This window comes from Schistocerca nitens, chromosome 1, assembly GCF_023898315.1.
Source record: "Schistocerca nitens isolate TAMUIC-IGC-003100 chromosome 1, iqSchNite1.1, whole genome shotgun sequence".
Lineage (NCBI taxonomy): Eukaryota > Metazoa > Arthropoda > Insecta > Orthoptera > Acrididae > Schistocerca > Schistocerca nitens.
Window position 1 is genome coordinate 505650058 of NC_064614.1, and position 23417 is coordinate 505673474.

At 38.3% G+C, this 23417-nt stretch overlaps 1 protein-coding gene across 3 annotated transcripts in view; it reads left to right on the forward strand.

Moving 5' to 3' along the window:
- Window positions 1–23417, forward strand: part of LOC126252933 (centromere protein I-like) — a 370827-nt gene that overhangs the window by 17499 nt on the left and 329911 nt on the right. For all 3 annotated transcript variants that reach the window (XM_049953938.1, XM_049953931.1, XM_049953948.1), the window contains exons 2-3: window positions 6232–6357; window positions 16128–16277. In XM_049953938.1, the coding sequence (XP_049809895.1) occupies window positions 6232–6357; window positions 16128–16277 (276 nt within the window). The remainder of the gene's footprint in view (window positions 1–6231; window positions 6358–16127; window positions 16278–23417) is intronic.

The window sequence follows — 23417 nt, forward strand, 5'->3', positions numbered from 1 at the left end:
CTGATTGCAGAGAAATTTGGCAATGCTCTTTTGGACATGTTCAGGCACATACTCTCAGTGTATTTTCTGTATGGGGGCCAATATTATGAGCACACAGAAGGTATAGAAATGGGCAGCCGTCTGTCTCCAGTGGTTGCTGGATTATGTTCATGGAGAGATTTTGAAGTGGAGACATTAGAGATGGCTAGATACAAATCCATATGCTTCTTCAGGTATACAGATGGTGCCTCTGTGATCTGGCCTCATGGTAGGGATAGCCCCAATGAGTTTCTGGTACATCTTAACTCATGCTACCCAAATATTAATTTCACTATGAAACTTGTACAGGATGGCCATTTTTGTCTGTAACTGTCAAAAGGAGAGATGATAGGTTGTTTGGCTACAGTGTGTATCACAAACCTACACACACTGATTTATACATACATGCCAGCAGCTTTCACAATTCAGTGCAGAAGAATGGAGTTTTGAAGACATTGGTCCACATGATACACACCTTGTCAGACTCAGGAAGTTTGGTAATAGTAATAGAGCCTCTACGATCAGTGTTCTGCAAGGACGGTGATTCTGACAAGGTAAAAATTCCACAAGCAAAAACCGACCTATAAGGTTAGGAGGCAGTTCGTTTTCTAGACAGGTTGTGTGCAGATATCTAGGGGTACATCTACATGAAAAATCAAACTTCAACTGCACATCACCAATGCAGTCTCAAAAGCATCTTAAGTCATTGCATAACTTTGTAAAACAGGAACTACCTCCTATAGACTCCCACTGCTGGCAGTCAGACCCTACAGCAATGTGACGCTTTTGCCATTACAGCAGTGCTACGTATCACATAGGAATGTCTTGCAGATGGCGCAATGAGGCATGCTTATAATGCTTACCAGAGTGTTTGGTGCCACTGTAGTAGTCACTGCTTGTTATTTTAGGTGTACACCTAGCGGATATTACTGCCAGTCATCTTGTTGTCTCATACTGGGTCAAGGAGGGGTGAGCTGTACAAGATCCAGATGTTAACCACTAATGGAATCTGAAATACACTCCAGTTAACATACTGACAGATGGATATCTGACAAAATGACTGGGACTCATCTGTTAATGGTTGATGGATCTAGAAAATATTCCCAAACATACAGAAAAGGCTAATACTTCACCATGTTGTGTGGTTAAGTGTAACTGTTAGAGACCTAGAGTTGTGGTAGATTGGGAAGAGTATGGCAGATTCCACTCCCTTCAATTGTTCAGGGGATACTTACGCAGGTCTTGTCAAAATCTGCATAAAAGGCTTAGAGCTCACAACACACAGTTCAAGTGTCACTGAACGTGAAAGGAGGAGTGATAAACTATCAGCGAAGTACTAAGTGAAGCGGACTCAGTGCATCGAAGCAGACATTACCTTTGCCTGCTTCATCCACATTCCTGTGACCATTTCCTAGAGCCACTGTTGATTTGAACAGCTGCATACAGTGTAGCGGATGGCACATGAAAGTTTACCTAAATAATAATCAGTGGTTGAATAATAGCATTTTTAATGTTGCAATACCGTTAATGTGTTATAGTGATTCATTTATTTGAAAAATATAAGTAGCTTACAGTATGTGGCATTTAAAATTGTAGTTTTCCATAGAAACCATTTTGGGAATTCCACAAATGTGGGCACTATACCAGTGGCAGTAGATTGAGATGTACAAACGATAGGCATAGTCACTGCTACAAACATTTGGAGGACACCCCTGCTGGCTTGTGAGCAGACCTGAAGTTATTTCTGGGACACTGACGTAATCAGTGAGCTGGTGACAGGATTCAGTATATAGTTTGTTTTCTGATTATATTTTTAAATCTTTTCATTAATGAGTGGATAGTACTTCCAGCTATAAAAATTTTAAAAAAGTGAAGTAACTTGTATCGTAATTTTTTCAATGGTTATTGGAGAAGGAATGCCATGAAGTTGACTTGTTCATACTTAGTAGAAAGTGTTAATCTGTAAATACTCTGCTTGAAGAAAGATAGCTTACATCAACTATCCAGCTAATTAAGATACAGAGTACATGTATGGCTCTAAATGGGTACTTGCACTGACCTTTACCAAGGTATTAGATTTAATATTAATTCACTCTATGTATCATGTTTGATATTTTATCCTGTTTTTCATAATTTAATATTTTACACTCTATGTACACTGTTCACGAATCAGGTGATGATACCACTATTTTCCTCCACTTCTCTGTCAGTATTTCTCTGCCCTTCATCTCACAGATACAGCAGGCTTATCAAGGTTCAGACTGTGTCCAAATGATAAAATTTTGTAATACCTGGTGAGATATTAATTTTTATTTATTCATTCATTCATTCAGCTGTTTGAATGATACTAAATTTGTCATCATAATATAACGAAAATAAAGAGCTCAAGAAATATACATACATACATACATAATACATAAGTATGCTTTATGAAGATAGGCCAGTGGTTGGCCCTGGCCCTGATGAATGAACTATCCCCGCATTTGTGTAAAATTATTTAGTACAACCTAAATCAGGATGGCCAGACAGAGCAAACATCTCCTCCTGAATATGGAATCAGCATCTTAACAAGTGCATCACTTCATTTGGTTGGTCCCTAATGTACAATGTTCTTCGATGCACAGCTTTTCTCTTCATTGGTGCACACATCAAGGACACCTGCTGATGACTCTAGAACCATGAGTTTGCTACAATGTCCCTTGCACTAACCACAGTCCAATTGGAATGCCTTTAAACATGCCACTATTCCCCATGCACATCTTCATGTTCTCCCCTCAATGCACCTGAAAAACTGAATCAAAATCACACCCGTGATAATGAGTGAAATACTGAATTCAAGAGAATGGCAATACATTACTGTCATCCTAGCACATGATTTCCTTGAAAAATCGTTACAATATTGAAATGTGACAATGTGGTTAATTATCCCCTTTCATTATTAACTAATACTGTGAGTCCTCTAAGTAATCTTGTATTTTGTAGTATGCATTACTTATAAACATTTTAGCTGCCTTTTTAAACAGATGTACTTTAGTATTTTCATCTTCTTGTACAATTTATTATGCAATTTTATTCCCTGAGAGGAAATGCTGTTTAGAGTTTTTTTGTTTATTTTTACTTGGTAACTTTTTGCCCAAATTAGGGCTGTAATTTTACCGAACCCATAGAAACCCAAGTGTTTCTTTTGTACCGTGCCAAAATCCCAATAAAACCCAACTATATTTAATTACGAAAATTTAATTAATGTACAAAATGTTCTATAGTTAGCCTTACATATATTAAACAGAACCATTATATTTATTGAAGTCATCTGTCTACTGTGTTCATTAATATCATGTTTTAACTTTTCTTGCAATATAAGAAACTCATCTAAGTAACATTTTCACTTCCAGAAAAAACTTAAGCCTGATGTACAGTCATAGTGACTGTAAAGTACTATTTACTACTTTTTGAAAGCTTGCACAAATTTGTAGATCTTCATTAATTTCTTGGCTCTTTTCTATCTTAAATTATTTCTTAATTTTGATCAAGCAAGCTCATAGATGGTGTAGATTATCTCTATGGATGCAGTGCTGGCAGGGTAAGGAAAGAGGCACTAATAAAGTAGTTCTAAGGAAGAATGAGTGCTTGGAATAAATTAATCATAGGAATTTAAATTTAACAAAAAAAGGCAGGTTTTATTCAGTTTTTTAAATATCTGGGCATTCCTCAACCCTGGTCCAGATTGGCCCTTTTTTCATGTGTTCAGTATGTGAAGAAAAGCTCCAATATTTACACACTTAAGTTTTTCTTCTTTTATTGAATTTCTTTATTCTAGTCCCTAGATATCTTTGGAATCAACTTCAAAAAAGTAATTATACTTCTATGGATCAAATGAAAGTTTGATTTTCTTCTAACACTACATCATTTTACTTAGCTCTCTTAGCATAGTACCTTTTACCAACAGAACATGAGGAAAAAACCTGATGTTGTGATATGTTGGACTATTTGACCTTGTATGGAATTGCAGTAGCATGCCCCCACAGCTAATTAAGATGTCAAAAATAAGCATATGCATGTGTTGCAGCAAATTTTGAAGGAAGTGGAGACCCATCTTTCAGCAGTTGAGACTCTTGATCTTATCTGTAGAAAATTATATTGGGGACTGATGACCATAGATGTTAAGTCCCATAGTGCTCAGAGCCATTTCAAAATTATATTTCTGATTTCATTTCATCTACGTAGAACTCGGGCAGCACAATCCCGCATTAATACCGACGCTATTAAGTGTGCAAACGGGGGGGGGGGAGTAACTTGGTATATTACTGCTCTTTATGGGGTAGCAGTAGTCAGAATTTTCTTACGTACCTAATTTCCTTTGAGAATGTTATTCTGGAATAAATGTATAGATTCACTGAAGCCTCAAAAATACAGAATCGTGAAGATGTTTGAAGTGACTGTATAATGAAAATATATTTTATGTATAAAGTGACAGAGTTTTTTCTCCGGTCACTTCAGTATAGTTTTAACACAAATACGGTGAGGAAACATGAAAAATCTGCAACAAAATGACTCTGTTCCCTAGTGGCCTTTTAATTGTTTCAGACTGTGAACTGAGAAGGAAAGGTCCTAGCTTAAGAAAAATCCCTTGTGGTTCTAAGGCATCACAAACTCCATAAAAAGCACTTCACACAACTGTGAATAGTGAAACTTTTTTTGCTGGTAATAGTTATCACTTAAGCAACCTTCACAGTGATTTGCGAGTGCAGCAAGTGATAGGTGCAGAAATAAAAGATGAAAGTTTGCATGCATTTCTGACTGCTTCACAATACCCTGGTACTGATATTTTTTTCCTGTTTGTGTGGAGACCAAAAAAATTTTGTAAAAATTTGCATGGATACAAGAGAGACTGCAAAAAGTCCCTCTGCTACTGTATTCTTTTTTCTGTTAATATAGATGTAAAGCTTTCTTTCCAAATTGATTACCTCTTTTTTGTGAGGCTGCATATTACTCCGATGTGAGAGCAAATAAAATGTTGTTCTTTCGTGAACTTTCTTGTCTATTCTGATACAGAGAGTTCATAAAACCATTCATAATATGTACCCACCAGAGAATGATGGCTAGATCATTCAAAACTCCCTTATCCACATACAAATTAGGGATTTTATCATGCAAAGCACGAGGACAAATTTGAATTCAGGGAAATGAAGCAGCGTATGTTGTAGCTAAATGTTTGTATCTTGTCTTCAGAGGCCTGTATGCTAACTCTGTTAAGAAGACTCCTGAGTGTACATTAGCTTTGCTATAATAATTATATTGTCTGATTACAAGAATGACATGCCAGTTTTTGCAGCCCTCTATCTCTGATAACCTCGCTATTAGTGGGATGATTTACCTTAAACTTTATTCCTTTGTGCACGCCCCTCCTATCTCCCTGTACTACTTGTAAAACTGACCTAGCATATTTATCTTAATGAATACCAGGCCAATAGATACTATGACTATTAAGAATCACACATATTTTCATTCAACATGTTTGTCATGCTTAGTCATAAGTTCAGTTCACATTTGTCACACATTTAAGTTATGTGTGAATTCTGTTAACTGTTAATGTTTCTTATCTTATTTACTCATGAGAAGAAAGCCACCAGTTCTGAAAGTCAGTGATTCATTGTGTTTTCATTTTCTCTGCTAGAGTTTGTGTTTCATTCTTTAAGAAGTGATTCTTCTTCTATCTTGTGTTGGCATTCACTTTTTTCTTTTCTATTCAGCTTATAGATAGAAATTTCCTTTGTGTGTTGGCACTGGTTGCCATATTTTAACATCAGGGGAAGTGTTTCATTAATGTTATCATAGTCAGTTATGTGAGAAACGGGGGGGGGGGGCGGCAATGGTTAAGGTTTTGAACCCATACTGTGCAAGAATGAGACACAAATCCCCATCTGACCTCCCAGATCTAGGGTTAATCAATCTTTCCCTGAATCGTGTAGCTCAAATGCTGAGATGGTTACCTTGCAGTGGCCATGGTTGCTTTTTATTTTCTGTCCTTATCCACCAAAGGTGTCTCTAAGCGTCTCGATAATTAGTTGCTAAAATGTAACATTATCATATTCCTTCCTGCTATATTTTTTTTTTGACCTTTGAAATATTCTCAGAGGACCTAAATTGTTTCTTTCCTTTATCGACATCAGTATACTTTATATGACTATTAATGCAATAAACATTGTTTTGCAGGTGCAGGATACAAGTACGTGGCAACAGAATTTGACAAGAAACTTGAAGAACTATCAGAAAAAGAGACTGGTCTGAGTGATGTTGAAATTACTATCCTCCTCCGTGTTTTAACAAGAGCCACACTTTGTAAGTGCTATTTTAATTTTCCATCTTCTGTGTGTGCCAAAATCATTTTTAATTGATTTTCATATATTGTAGTCTGGTTTCCAAAAATAAATGGTGTTAACTTAGTGACTGTTCAAGTGTTGAAATATTGCACAATGTAGGGGTGGAGAAGTGACTATTCACAGGTACCCACCTTATCCTCGAGGTAGGATGTTTCACTTACATAGCAAGAATTGACAGCATGGGGGTGAGAATGGAAAGGACATGAAGCAATTCCTTGCATACTGAAGACAAGTTGCAAGTTTCACATCCACGTTAAAATAAGATTACCAAGTAGGTAGGGCATCAGACTGCAATCAGATGATGCAGTCCCATCTCAAACATTGAATGAAAGCTCATCAGAGGTCAGTGCACTTAAGGCAAAGTTAGAATGTAGATGGCACCATGGTAATAGGCTTTTTACTTTGTCAGACCTACAAATTCATCACCAGTAGCAGCAGCAGTAGCAAATTCATTGTCGTTGTCCTCCTCTATCACCACCACCACCACCTCCTCCTCCTCCTCCTCCTCCTCCTCCTCCTCCTCCCCCTCCTGATAATATGAAGGCCTAACTAGGCTTCTTCATACATTATGGTCTTTAGCTGTGTTTTAATGTTTTCTACCCTCTCTCCATTGCATTGCCTTCTTGGCAGAGAGTTCCTTCATCCATTTACCAACCACTGATCTGATTATGTGTTCCATCCATCGCTGTTTCATTCTCTTTGTGCTCATGGCTGTCTTCTGTTCCAGTCTGTCCCCTGAACTATTTGTTTGTTTTCTTGTCTCTGTAATGGAGAATTATTTGCTGTTCTGAAGGCACTTGAACAGCTGCACAGTTCAGTAAGGCACCTTCCTCCATTAGTGACACACCAGTAATCTAGCAGGTTACATATTTAGTTTTGTAGTTAATTTCTAAGTTAGTAATATTAGGGTGGATAGGATATGTGCAATGCTGCTTGCGTATGCAGAAGGAGCTGGCTGCAGTTCATGAACAGCTGAAGATGCTTCTGGCCATGGTCAGTCATCTTCATGCTGCTGCCTCAGGGTGTAGCAGTTATGGATAACATGGCGCATCACATGGAACATCTCAGGTGTCTCTCATTTCATCCATGGACTGATCCAGACCCACCTCGCAGTGAGGCATGAGGGATCCGCCCCCACCACAAGGTGTGTGGTGGGTTGTAACGTGTTCGCATCACTCAAGGCAGAGTGTCAGTGTGAAGGCTGGCCTTCTGGCCTTACCCATTCACACTGTGAGTGAACAGGTGGCCGCTCCTGCAGAAGGGTTCGGGCAGGCATACAGGGACAGGTGTTTGCTAGTTATGGAGGTCCAATGTTAAGCACGTTATGGAGCAGAATAGAGGTGAGGGAAATAGGGGTAGGGTCCAGGGCTAGAAAGAAGTCTGATATTTACTTGGTATGTCTCATCCGAGGTGTGGAGAAGGCCCTGTCAAGGGTGCATGGTACCGTCATCTGCAAGTTGTGGCTCACATCTGCACCAATGACATCTGTCGTTTGGGATTTGAGGCCATTCGTAGTTTGTACGGGCAACTGGCACAAGTGGTGAAGACTGGTGCCCTCCGTTGCAGGGTGGAACCAGCTCACAGTTTTTCGGCGTAGTACCCGGAGTTGATGGGTGTGCTTTAGTTTGGAACCAAGTAGAGGATCTCAACCAAAGACTCTGTCGATTCCATGCCAGTCTTGGTTGCAGATTTTTGGACCTGCATTAAGGTGGTAGAGAGTTGTAGAACTCCTCATGATAGATCAGCTGTGCACTGCACAAAGGAAACAGCTGCTCAGGCAGGAGAGTACTTGTGGAGTGCACGTAGGGGATTTTTTAGGTGATATTTTGAGATTCTCTGAACGCTCACCATTTGATACACGGAGAGTGAAATCAGACTGTGTACAAATTAAAGACACTGTGACAGTCAAACTTTTAACGGTAAATTGCTGAAGCATTTGTAACACAGTTCCTGAATTTACTGCCCTCCAGGAAAGTTTGTAACACTTACATCAGTTAGGAGTAGGTTTATTTTAAGTAACTGTGTATCTGCAATTTATGAAGTGTGCATTCTGTGTTGTTTGAACTCCTTGATGTATGGCAAGAAAACTAGAGTTATGATACGTATATATAAAAAAAAACAAAATAATATGTTGAAATTTTAAATTATTGTAATATGAATATGTTTATGAAAGTTTTATGTTTGTTAAAAGCTGGTTCACATTTAGGGAACTTGTATTTGTAACATGTAAATGCTGTAGCGAAGTCCCTCTGCAACGAAAGTGGCACAGCGTGATGTAAAAGGTAAGTTTGATGGTCGAACTGAGTGGCTCCTTTGTGTGAATGACACGCAATGTGTGGCTAGCCTTAGCACGATACACTTCGATCGTGCTAAGAGAGGCAATTGGAAGCTGCATTATAAGGGATTTGCGTCGGATGTGGGTCTGGCTATTACTTGGTATTCACAGAATAATGTAATGGCTCTAATATGTTGAAAACCCGATGCCAAGAAGAGATTTTATAGAGCATTTGCACATCAAGAGCCGTGAGTACAGTCAGCCGCCATTTCGCCTGCCACTAATCTTCGCCACTGCCTCACAGACTTCATACATTTAGTTAAGTAATATATATTGGCGTGGACCAGTTAACTTTTGTGTTGTTTCAATAATAATCGCATAAAACGTCAATTCGTGTTTCAAACCATAACTTCAGTCCTAATCACGAACCTATGCGGGGTCCTCACAAAAGTGCTACTAAAACTGAGTAGCCTATCCTGATTTAAATGAACAATTCTGGCATTCATGTGTTTAAAAGTGATATTTGGTCTAAAGTAAAAGGAGTAGAAAAAGTTAAAGTAAGAGTAAAATTTGGATGCTTTGTGTATGGACTACTCCAAGTGAAATTGTTAAGGTAGGAAGTTTAAATACAAAAAAGCTAAAACCATAAATGTGATGTTGGATAGGTTTTTGCTAAAGTATCCTTAGTTTATCATAAAATGTAGTTTTGTAGGATTACAGTGCAAGAGTGTGTTAATACTATTGCCAAGAATACCTGCTTCACAGGTGATTAAAATACAAGTACATATAAATCTTTAATGAACTGATTTGCGGTAGTACTGTTAGCAGTGAAGTTATGAACATTTTCAAAGACAGTGTAGTTTTTTACTTTTGCAATAATCAAAGAACCTTGGCTAATGGAACTATACCAGTCCCCATTATATTGTCCTCCTATTAAGAAAAAAATGAACAATTATTGTTACTAAGCAAAACTGCTATAAGCAGAGGAGCTTAATCAGTGCATTTAAGATGTTATTCATCTTTATTTGTGTTATTCATGTCAGTCAAGATAGAAGTCCCTCATGTCCAAAATTAGTTCTGCACTTCATGCAGTGATGTTTCAGTATTTTGATTAAGTAATGCTATTGATTGTGGCTGTCATGAGTATGAACTCGGTGCAGTTTTGCTCCCCACAATTTACTGGTGCGTGTGTTATTGGTAACTGCTACCACACACAGTGCAGAGTGCACTGTGTCTGTTTGTATCCTGTTCAAAGGGAAGTCTCAAGAAAGTAAATTCAGTAACTAATAAACTATTTTCTCAAATATGTATTTCCAAATTAAGGTGCCTAATTAGGCTGGCGGCTGTTCATTTTTTTTCATTCACTTATAGTTCTACCACTCTGTTAACTCCCAAGGTCAAGGCCCGTTTGGTTTTATTGTCAACTGCACAAAATTTGAAATTATAGTCCGATACCCTTTTCCATTAGACACATGCTCTGTCAAACTTTGAAATCCTCTCAGAGGGTAACATTAACATGTTTCATGGCACATTAGTGTTATAAGTTGTCACATTTAAGTTAACCAAAAGGTGACTGAACCCAAAGTAGAAGTCTGAAATATTTAGCAAGACATGGAATTTATATAAAAACCATGGGTTAGATGACATACTAGGATAGATTGTTTGTTGCAGTCAACAAAAATATAGTTTCTATTAAGGTATGAATTGAGTCTAACTGCAAAGTTATCTGGATGCGAGGAACAGGTGTAGGTGGACCCAAGTTAATTATTGTATTTTTTTTTATTGGCTACCTGAATGTGTTGTGACAGTCTTAGATCATCCGAGGAAAGTCTAAGTTCAATAGCACGGAAATTACTAATTCGAGCATTGTTAGATGGATGTGATGTTAACCTGCTGAATATAGACTGGGGCGTCTGTGGATTCATTGCTGGTGGTACGGACAGACAATCTTGTGAAATACTCTTGCACTGGTTTTCCGAAAACTGACTTGAGCAGCTAGTTTGACAGCCCATGTGCAATGGAAATGATTCAGGCCTTGTAAGTACAAACAGACATGACCTTATTGACAGTGTCAGTATAGAGGCAGGGATTAGTGATCATGATGTCATCATAGCAGCAAAGGTCACTGAAGTTAATAATTTCATAAAGAAAGCTAGAAGAGTATTTTTGCTTGAAAGAGCAGATATGTAGTTGTTATCATCCTATTTAGACAATGAATCGACATCGTTTAGTTCCAATATAGTGGACATAGAGGAATTATGGGCAAAGTTGAAACTGATTGCAACTCATGGTGTGGAGAAGCACGTGTCAAAGATGTGGATTAAGGATGGAAAAGATCCATCGTTATTTAATAACAAAATTATGAAAATGCTGAGGAAGCACAGACTGTTGCATTCTCGGTTCAAATGATGAATGGTAAAAATTTATAGAAATTAGTGCATCTGTAAAAAGATCCAAATGCAGAGCATATAGCAATTTCCATCATTACCCTGTAAAATAAGGTCACAGCGTGAAGTGTAAAGCAACTTCCACTTTCATACCTTAACGAAAGATGTTGTCATGAAGCCAGGAAAATTCTTATCCTGTGTAAAATCGCTAAGCGGGTTGAAGGCCGCTATCCAGTCTGATGTAGCAGTAGAAGAAGCCATAAGGAAAGCTGAAGTTTTAAATTTCGTATTTAATAAGTCATCCATGCAGGAAGATTGTGCAAACATATCTTCATTTGACTGTCATATAGGCTCATAGTAGGACATATTAATGGGTATACCATGCATAGAGAAGCAACTGAAAGGGTTGAATCTCTAGGACCAGATATAATCCCAGAAGAAGGTTGTATACCTGGAAGAATCCTGGAGATACTAATAGGTATCAGATAGATTATATAATGGTAAGACAGAGATTTAGGAACCAGGTTTTAAATTGTAAGACATTTCCAGGGGCAGATGTGGATTCTGACCACAATCTATTGGTTATGAACTGCAGATTGAAACTGAAGAAACTGCAAAAAGGTGGGAATTTAAGGAGATGGGACCTGGATAAACTGAAAGAACCAAAGGTTGTAGAGAGTTTCAGGGAGAGCATAAGGGAACAATTGACAGGAATGGGGGAAAGAAATACATTAGAAGAAGAATGGGTAGCTCTGAGGGATGAAGTAGTGAAGGCAGCAGAGGATCAAGTAGGTAAAAAGACGAGGGCTAATAGAAATCCTTGGGTAACAGAAGAAATATTGAATTTAATTGATGAAAGGAGAAAATATAAAAATGCAGTAAATGAAGCAGGCCAAAGGGAATACAAACGTCTCAAAAATGAGATCGACAGAAAGTGCAAAATGGCTAAGCAGGGATGGCTAGAGGACAAATGTAAGGATGTAGAGGCTTGTCTCACTAGGGGTAAGATAGATACTGCCTACAGGAAAATTAAAGAGACCTTTGGAGAGAAGAGAACCACTTGTATGAATATCAAGAGCTCAGATGGCAACCCAGTTCTAAGCAAAGAAGGGAAGGCAGAAAGGTGGAAGGAGTATATAGAGGGTTTATACAAGGGCGATGTACTTGAGGACAGTATTATGGAAGTGGAAGAGGATGTAGATGAAGATGAAAGGGGAGATAAGATACTGCGTGAAGAGTTTGACAGAGCACTGAAAGACCTGAGTCGAAACAAGTCCCCGGGAGTAGACAACATTCCATTAGAACTACTGATGGCCTTGGGAGAGCCAGTCATGACAAAACTCTACCATCTGGTGAGCAAGATGTATGAGACTGGCGAAATACCCACAGACTTCAAGAAGAATATAATAATTCCAATACCAAAGAAAGCAGGTGTTGACAGATGTGAAAATTACCGAACTATCAGTTTAATAAGTCACAGCTGCAAAATACTAATGCGAATTCTTTACAGACGAATGGAAAAACTGGTAGAAGCGGACCTCGGAGAAGATCAGTTTGGATTCTGTAGAAATGTTGGAACACGTGAGGCAATACTAACCTTACGACTTATCTTAGAAGAAAGATTAAGAAAAGGCAAACCTACGTTTCTAGCATTTGTAGACTTAGAGAAAGCTTTTGACAACGTTAACTGGAATACTCTCTTTCAAATTCTGAAGGTAGCAGGGGTAAAATACAGGGAGCGAAAGGCTATTTACAATTTGTACAGAAACCAGATGGCAGTTATAAGAGTCGAGGGGCATGAAAGGGAAGCAGTGGTTGGGAAAGGAGTGAGACAGGGTTGTAGCCTCTCCCCGATGTTATTCAATCTGTATATTGAGCAAGCAGTAAAGGAAACAAAAGAAAAATTCGGAGTAGGTATTAAAATTCATGGAGAAGAAGTAAAAACTTTGAGGTTCGCCGATGACATTGTAATTCTGTCAGAGACAGCAAAGGACTTGGAAGAGCAGTTGAACGGAATGGACAGTGTCTTGAAAGGAGGATATAAGATGAACATCAACAAAAGCAAAACGAGGATAATGGAATGTAGCCAAATTAAATCGGGTGATGCTGAGGGGATTAGATTAGGAAATGAGACACTTAAAGTAGTAAAGGAGTTTTGCTATTTAGGGAGTAAAATAACTGATGATGGTCGAAGTAGAGAGGATATAAAATGTAGACTGGCAATGGCAAGGAAATCGTTTCTGAAGAAGAGAAATTTGTTAACATCGAGTATAGATTTAAGTGTCAGGAAGTCGTTTCTGAAAGTATTTGTATGGAGTGTAGCCATGTATGGAAGTGAAACATGGACGATAACCAGTTTGGACAAGAAGAGAATAGAAGCTTTCGAAATGTGGTGTTACAGAAGAATGCTCAAGATAAGGTGGGTAGATCACGTAACTAATGAGGAGGTATTGAATAGGATTGGGGAGAAGAGAAGTTTGTGGCATAACTTGACTAGAAGAAGGGATCGGTTGGTAGGACATGTTTTGAGGCATCAAGGGATCACAAATTTAGCATTGGAGGGCAGCGTGGAGGGTAATAATCGTAGAGGGAGACCAAGAGATCAATACACTAAGCAGATTCAGAAGGATGTAGGTTGCAGTAGGTACTGGGAGATGAAGAAGCTTGCACAGGATAGAGTAGCATGGAGAGCTGCATCAAACCAGTGTCAGGACTGAAGACCACAACAACAACAACAACTCTACAGCATTGGCCACTTTACTTAGCTTGTATTTATTGCGAATCTCTGGCCTGGTGCAAAGTTGCAAATGACTGGAAAGATGTACAGGTGACTGTATGTAAGTAGACTAAAAGAATAAACTCCCAAAATTACGGACAAATGTACTTAATATTGGTTTTCTGTGCTGAATTCTTGAACATATTCTGAGTTGGAGAATAATACATTTCCTTGAGTCTGAAAAGCTTCTTTCCACAAGCCAGCATGGGTTTAGAAAGCATCTCACATATGAAACTCAGTTTGCCCTTTTCTCACATGATATACTGTGGGCCCTGGATGATGAACAACAAGTAGATTCTGTATTTCTAGATTTCTGGAAAGCATTTGATATTGTGTCCCGCTGGAGAGAGACTATTAATAAAGGTATAAGCATACAGAATAGGTTCTCAAATATGTGAGTGGCTCAAAAGACTTCCTAAGTTGTAGACCCAGTACACTGTCCTCAATGGAAAGTGTCTGTCAGAGACAGAGGAGTACTCCAGGGAAATGTGGTAGAACTACTCTTATTCTCTAAATACATAAATGATCTGGTGGACAGGGCTAGCAGGAATCTGTGACTGTGTGCAAATGACACTGTGGTGCACAGGAAGGTGTCATTGTTGAGTAACTCTAGCGGGGTACAAGATGACTTGGATGAATTTCTAGTAGGTGTGCTAAATTTCTAGTAGATGTGCTAAATGACAGTTTGCTTTCTATATGTAGAAAAATGTAAATTAATACCGGTGAGTAGCAGAAAAACAACTCTTAATGTTCAAATGCAGCATTAGTAGTGTCCTATTTGACATACATGTTGGTTAAATATATAGGTGTAGTGTTGCAAAGTGATATGAAATAGGATCAGCATGTGAGGACAGTAGTGAAGGCGAATGGTCTGCTGTGGTTTATTGGGAGAATTTTGAGAAAGCGTAACTCATCTATAAATGAGACTTTGTGTAGAATACTGGGGTGACCCATTCTTGAGTACTACTTGAATGTTTAGGATATGCACCAGGGTTGATTAAAGGAAGACATCAATGGAATTCAGAGGCTTGCTGCTAGAATTGTTACAGGTAGGTTCAATCAACACACAAATATTACTGAGATGCTTTGTGAACTCAAGTGGGAATCCCTGGAAGGAAGACAACTTTCTTTTCACAAAACACTGTTGATAAAATTTAGAGAAGCAGCATTAGAAGCTGCCTGCAGAGCTATCATACTACTGCCAATGTACAGTTTGCATAAGGTCCACAAAGATAAGAGAAATTAGGGTTATTATGGAGGCAAATATGCAATCATATTTCCCTCACTCTATTTGCATGTGGAACAGAAAAGGGAATAACTAGTAGTGGCACAAAGACTTGCGGAGTGTAGATGTAGATGCAGATGTTGTCAGCGTCCTATCTACAGCCCTCTGCCTACTCCTGGTATACCATGTCCCATTTCTCCATATCTGCTATTCCAATGTATCTTCATTTCATTAATGGCTAGCTGTAGTGCTTACTTTTCAGCAATAATCAAGTGTTCTTGATATTTGACAATGATCCTCTTTTTTTCATTTTCTTTTTTATTTTTATTTTTTATTTTTATTTTTTATTTTAATTTTTTTTATATATATGCAGTCTACTTATAGCTTCCTCTTTCTGTGTTAGATGAAAGAATTTGAAATTTGGGCCACTGACGTAATCAAAGTTACCATTTCTTATCCCTAACATTTGTCACTTTTTTCATGTACCTCAGTGGGATAGTTGTAGTAATGCACAGAGATGAAAGAAATAGACAAACATGAATAAGAAACAAAATTATTAGTGAATTAGTCAGTTGCCACTGTTAGCCCATTTCATCTGCCTGTCTGGAATGTTTGTTGGTTTTCAGCTACTGGTAGAATGTATTTTTTGTAGTACAGTTGTTGTTACAATTTTATTTTTAGCTACAATAACACACAAGCTGACAGCGGGAACCTCGTGTTTTCATGATAAAATAGAATGCTTATGTAACTATTAAAACAGCAGCAGCAAACAAAATAAGTGTTTTAACATGTCTAATGTTATAGTAAACAAGAAAACAGAATCAGAAGCCTTGACAGGCTGTGTAAAGTATGGTACATATAAAACTAACAGCAGGAAGCTACTCTCGACAATACTAGAGATAGAATAATGAGTAAAAACCTACTAAAGGTAGCACATGAATGTTGCAGCATGTGTGGTTAAAACAAAAATAAAAACACTGTTTTTTGTACAATAATGATATGAAATTGTTATAATGTTATGTTAGAGAAGTACATTCTTAGTAACTGTACTGTTTTCTATGCACAGCTATAAAGCGTTTCCAGAAACTTCTGCATTGTGTTGTGCCAGAGACAACTGTGCAGAAAGAACACATACAAACTGTTGTCGTCTGGATGCTTGTGAAACACGTGTCTGAACCACCTAAAAAGAGTGTTGCTGTCCTCCAGTGGCTCATTGGTGAGTTTTTAAGGGGTAAATAGTATAATTTGTTCTTAATGATCGAAAAGATTTAATTTGAAGCAGTTGGCTGTTTTTATATAAACATTGGTGATGGGGGTTCACTTTTGGCCTTAGTTCATAAATTGAACTTAAGTTCAGGAATCCACTCTGTTGTGGAACTCTAAACTTGGATCAACTGAATGAGATGATCTAAATTAGCATGAAACACACTTTGCAACACCATTAAAATTAGCTATCAAAACAGTTATGGAGCTTTGGCTGCAGTTACTAACTGTGCATTTTAGTTTCACAGTATATATTATTGACGTTGTCTTGGTGTAAAGATGGAGGAAAATAAGCAGGAACTAATCTACAGTTGAAAATGACGTATTCCTGGAAACTGTATTGAAACCATACAAAGTCAGCCAAAAAAAAAAGACTGATGAAGTTACTATGGCCAACAAAGGAAAGATGTGCTAAGAAGTTGCCATTAACTCACAGGACATAGGGACAAATCATAACTAGAAAAATTTGAAAACTTGTTATGACAATGTAGAGAAAAGAACCAAGAAAGCATTCACACATGACAAGATATAATTTTGTGCAAACCTTTACAATTATAAGTGGTGTTCAAAAAGAAACAAGCTGGAGGCATAATTACAGAAACCAGTACCTGTATCTTAGAAGTATTGACGCTGGTTGTTGAGACACTTGTCCCACTGTGACACAAGGTGGTGAATGGCTGTCTCATAAAATTCCCAGGGCTGTGATGTTAACAAGTTCCGTATGTAAAGCTGGACGTCGTCGTCCGAGGTGAATCGTTTGCCCCTCAGAGCCTTTTTAAGGTGACCAAAAATGGCCCCCTTCTGATTCATTTTCTGCAGCACGGGACAACGGTGAATGCCCAGCATTACTCTTAAACATTGACTACCCTTCGCCAAGTGATCAAATCAAAACAACTAGGCAGTCTCACCTGTGGGGTTATTCTGCTCCACGACAATGCAAAGCCTCATGCGGCCAACACAGTCGCGGCACTCCTACAGAAATTCAAATGGGAGGCTCTTGGCCACCCTCCACACAGTCTGGGCCTTTCTCCCTGTAATTATGCCATTTTTGGTCCGCTTACAAAGGCTCTGAGGGGCAAACAATTCACCTTGGATGACAACGTCCAGCTGTATGTGTGGAACTGCTTAACATTGCAGCTCCGGGAATTTTATGAGACACCCACTCACCACCTTGTGTCACAATAGGGCAAGTGTCTCAACAGCAAGGGTCAATACTTCTAACATGTTTCTGTAATTATGCCTCCAACTCGTTTCTTTTTGAATGCCCCTTATATTAAATTCCATCTTTAAGTAATTACATGTAGTGTGTAAAATCACCCAAAAACATTTGTCAAAACTTTTCAAGGCTGAATTCCATGAAACTAGAGGGAATAATTTGTCAGGCCTGCTGTTACAGTAAGTGGACAGTAGCTGATTGCAGCCCTGAAGCAACAATTTTTTCTTATTTCCAACTGTTGTGATACTGATGTGGATTTTCATTCCGAATCTACACATGATGGCTTATACACATATTAATATGCTCGGATTAATTTTTTGAGACAAATTTGCTGTTTAAAAGATAGTGTATAATGTTACTCATTACGTCGTCGTTCATTCCGTGTTCAGAAAAAATTGAAATAACTCTGAAGGTTGCATTTCATTGTCAATATCAGTAAATGAGTAGACAATTGTAACTTCAAACGAAAATGTTGTTGTCCTTGTTGATTACAGTGAAAATTAAGATGAAGGAGAGTGTGTTCACATTGAGCTGGTAAGAATGGTAATGTAAGATAGCTGTGACAGCAGTACTTCATGTGTTTTGAACTGAATGTAACCTCTATTGATAGGCAAATGAGCAACATGCAAGCTGGGATTCTGTGATAGAGCCTATGGGGCCACACACACACACACACACACACACACACACACACACACACACACACACACACACACAAAATTGTTCTCAATGTGAAATACCAGTTTTAGAAAAGGAGATTAGAGTGCCTTGAATACAAACATTAAATAAAAGCAAGTGCTTGTTTGCAAAACATGGAGATTGATAATATTTAAAGTACATAGTGAAGAACTAGAGCTAAAGATATGAAATTGGATTTCAGACCCTTCGTAAATCTTTTTCAATTTTTCATCTGTTTTTATGCAAATATGTTGTTAATAAACACTGCCCTCATTGCAACGTGACTTCTGATTCATTTTGTGGTGGCATTGAAATTTCTTCGTAAACTCTTCTCCTAACTAATACTGATTCATATTTTTACTTTTAATCATAAACTTCAACAATTCAGCATTTTGCAAATTAACAAACATTGCCAGATGTGAAAGGAGTGGCAAGTGGGAAAAAAACAGTTCCAAGGACTCAGGATCCTCTGGACTGTACTACAGGATGCAGCCATTGAGCCACTGAACCAGTCTTCATGCGATCACTGATTGATAGGTATCACTTTGCTAATTGAATTACATATGAATCATCCAATGTTCAATTACAAAAAATCATTTTCTCACCTACCATCATAGATTTGCATGAAACTTTGCGAATTTGTTCTCTTCATGGAGATAAATGATGTTGTTGTGGTCTTCAGTCCCGAGACTGGTTTGATGCAGCTCTCCATGCTACTCTATCCTGTGCGAGCTTCTTCATCTCCCAGTACCTACTGCAACCTACATCCTTCTGAATCTGCTTAGTGTATTCATCTCTTGGTCTCCCTCTACGATTTTTACCCTCCACGCTGCCCTCCAATACTAAATTGGTGATCCCTTGATGCCTCAGAACATGTCCTACCAACCGATCCCTTCTTCTGGTCAAGTTGTGCCACAAACTTCTCTTCTCCCCAATCCTATTCAATACTTCCTCATTAGTTATGTGATCTACCCATCTAATCTTCAGCATTCTTCTGTAGCACCACATTTCGAAAGCTTCTAAAATAACCACAGCAAATTATAACACTTCGTTTCCCTCTGTTTCCATTTTATGGCATGTCAAAGTTTGAAAGTTCTGTCATTTTTAACAATGTGATGGCGTGAAACGTGTGCTAATATTTTGGAGATAAAGGACCATTTCTTTATTTATCATCCAAACTATGTGATGTTTTGTGTTTTATCTGCTCAGTAGCATAAGAATTGTTAAAATAATAAATAAGTAAATAAAAAATATGTCATAGCTTTACGTGACAGGACAAAAAGTATACTTGCATCTTTGTAGTTTATATTGTAATAAAAAAATAAATAATAAAAAAAACACAACCGTTATATCGAATATCACATGAAGGAAAAGGAATAGCTTTTCTTTCCAAAATAATCCTCAAAGCATGGATTCTCTCTTCAACAGATAATAATTTTTAATTTTTTCATGAGGACCTAAAATAACCCACAACCATATCAAAGGTCCTGAGCAGCATATTTTTGGAAGAGAAATTGTAATATTCAACTTACGGTAGAACCTTGCTCAACCTCTGATACTGAAAAGAGTCAAGTTACTTCAATTTTTCAAACAACATAACATATAGTAGATTAATATGTAGCAGTAATATTATTTTTTCAGAATAGAAAGAAAGGAAGAAAGAAAGAAAGAAAGCAGGAAGGTAGGTAGGTAGGTAGGGCTGGCTTTAACATCCTCCCAACATCTAAGTAATTAGAGATGGAATACAAGCTCAGAATGTTTCAAATGGACTCTGTGACGGTCTTGGCTGGGGGTTTGTAGAGCTCCCATTGATAGGTCAGGAGTGCACTACACAAAGGAAGCAACTACTCTGGTAGCAGAGTACTTGTGGAGTGCGCATGAACGTTTTTTAGGCTAACGGTAGTCTGATATACTCAGATGAACACTCGCTAATCGATATGTAGCAAAGGAAGTCAGACCATGTTTAGAGTAGACACTTCAACTGTCAAACTTTTTTCAGAATAACCGTCAAAGTATTCGTAAAAAAAGTTCCTGAGATTACTGCTCCCCAGGAAAGCTTGCGTGCTAAAATTATTCTTGGGACCCAGAGCTGGCTGAAATCTGAAGTAGAAAGCTCTGAGATATTTAGCCGGTTATGGAATGTATATCGGAAAGACAGATTAGAGGCCACAGGAGGGGAAGTGTTTATTGCAGTTGACAAAAATATTGTCTCTATTCAGGTTGAAGTGGAGTACAACAGTGAAGCTATCTGGTCACCTATAACAGGTGTAGGTGACACTAAGTTAATTGCTGGATGTTTTTACTAGCCACCTGAATCTGCTGTGACATTTCTAGAGTTATTCAAAGAAAGTCTATGGTTGATAGTGCGCAAGTACCCAGGTCATGCAGTACTAACTAGAGGTGACGTAACCTACCAGTTGTAGATTCGGATGCCTATGGATTCATTGTGGGGGGGAGAGTAATGCGAAGTACTTTTGAACACAGTTTTCTGAAAACTGTCTTGAGCAGCTAGCATGACACTCATTACGTAGCCGATAATTTCCTTAACCTAACTTCATAGATCGAAAAGATTATTTTGAACTTCAGCAGTGTGGGAGTAGGCTTATTTACATATGTTTTGCATTAATGACAAGTTCTTTAGTATTTGCTTCTTTTCAACATGTATGTGGTTAGAACAAAACTGTAGTTTTGTAATGTCACTAGGTTTTGAACTGATGATTGCAGTTGAACTTGCCTTGATCCATGAAATTTCGTGTCATAGATGATTCTAGTTCACAGCAATAAAATTTGAAATTAAATTTTATGCAATGCAGATTTCAGAGTTCATCTTGATAAGAGTACTTGTGGGGCGGCGGGTGGAAATAATTGTGATAAATGTTTTGTATTTATGCTGTTGTTTGCTGTACTCAACACTGACTCTCTAACTACAATAATGGCAACCAGAAAGTGATTAGCAAAATGTGAAGCCTGTAATTAGAATTCCTAGTGCCCACTTCATCTGAGAAATACATTTATAGCTCTGAGGAATTAGGAGATTGTCTGGGATTCATAATCAAAAACTATTCTTTCTAAAATGTTCACTATATTCTGAAAGTCACAGACCAAAAAGAATACACACAATCCAACTACCAGAGCAGTTCAGAGTCTAATGCGCTGATGCAACTATAACTGTTCAAATTAAATGTTTAAGTGAATGCTCGCCATAATTTGATGATAATGTTCATCAAACACCACGCTAAATAATGGTAGAATGTCTGTCCCGCGGCGGCATGTGAAAATACGACATACGCAAACTGAAGATAGATCATTAAAGTCATCCCAGAATTAACACTTTACTCGAAAACAATTTCATGGTTACGCATATCCCGAGTAACTTATTACGGCATCCGAGGCTGTTTATAGCAATGATACCGACGTGACGTGACTCCCGGCACAGGTGGTGCGCTAATCCGTGTCTGGAGAGAACTGGGGTCTTCCTTTCTCGCACAGCGTTCTTACATATGAAGCCGCGGTGCGGACGGCTAAGGGAACGCCTGATCAAATCCGCTCTCCCAACTAGCCGCTGGGCTAGTAATGCACCACTTTAAGTTATTGAATAAATCATTGCTTCCTTTGCTGATGGCCAATGAAGCTCTCAATTTAAATGTGCAATCAGCACACAGGTAAGTAATCATAATAAAAGTCTGACATGGCTAAGTCAAATATTTTGGGCGAGAGAATTAATTTAATTACACTACACGCAGTAGACGAGCTCTGAACTTGCCCTTTGGAGATACGCTATTGCTATAGGTTTATAGTTATTCAGTTGAAACTTCTCACATCTTTATGATTATAGCGGATCTCCCTTCTACTTATATTTAAACATCCTAGCTTTATTTATTCGCCTACTTAATCAATCTTGCTTCCTTAATTTCTAAGATAAAAACCAGAAATCCATGAATTTCAACTAAAATTTTAATTTGTGAGATCCAGAATACTGTTTCTACTAAATTATTATGAAAAGGGAATCTAAATATAAATTTTGAAGTTTCTAGCTCTTTTCTGTTGCGCCAATGATTTTTACAGAAAAACATCCAAATTTCGAAAATGGTTAAAGTTATTGAACTGATATTCAACACATATTGATTTAGTATTACTCCTGACATGCTAGAAACGTTTCAGGTTATTTATTTGATTTTTAAAGTATTGCGCAACATTTATGATGATGTCAGAGCTAGTTACAGTGGAGTGGCTGGCACACAATGGAAAGACTGATGTGAATTTTATACGGCGTGAGTAGGCTGCTTCCCTACATACTTTCTCTGTGCTAGTCTTAAGATCAGCTGCTTTATACAATCGACCCTTAATAGTCATGCCCTTTCTTTCTTTTGTTAAAAGTGAAGTTTCTGGAGATAACATAACATAATGTTATTTAAATTTGCTGAATGTAAGCATCAGGTCAAATGTAAATTAGTACTTTAATTGTTGTACTTTCTTCTGCTCTCCCCCCTGCAGATCCGGGGGGTTGAATAGGCCCGAGGTATTTCTGTCTATCGTAAGAGGTGACTAAAAGGAGTCTCACACTTTTCAGCCTTATCAGTTCGGGTCCCATTTTATGGTTTGACCTACCACTTTCCAAATTCTACAGAAGTGCGGGCCATATGGGGAAGGATGCCTTACATGGTGCACGAGTTATCCATAGTGCCCTTAGATTCAATCTCCTGAACCTCTTGTCGTCATGGCTTTGCATCTCCACCTGCAATTCAACTATATGGGCGAGGACACTTTCCGGCATATGTCACCTTCTTCCTTTGTCTCCTGTCCTCTTTTACTCCCATAACAATATTGGATTTCCCTGTGCCCAATATCCAGCATGGTAGCCAGTCCATTGTAGTGGAGCCGTCATGTACCCATTTGGTGGTAGCCCCCTGTCAACGCAGGGCTGGCACTGCTGATGCCTGAGCTGTAAACTCCCCACATATGCCAAGGAGTAGATGCCTGTCTTCCTGGGGCATCAGGACTCCTGCCAATGACCATCATGCCATGTGGCCTTTGCTGTGGCTGTGTGGTGCCCATGGGGAGAGCCCCTGATCAGAGTGGGTGGTTGCATAGGGTGGACGACCCGCAATGTAGCGGACTAAGTCATCTCTTGCTGGTGACCGTACAGTGCCAGCAGTCTCTGACAGGTATGATCCTAAATGATTTCCCTCCCTTGCTACA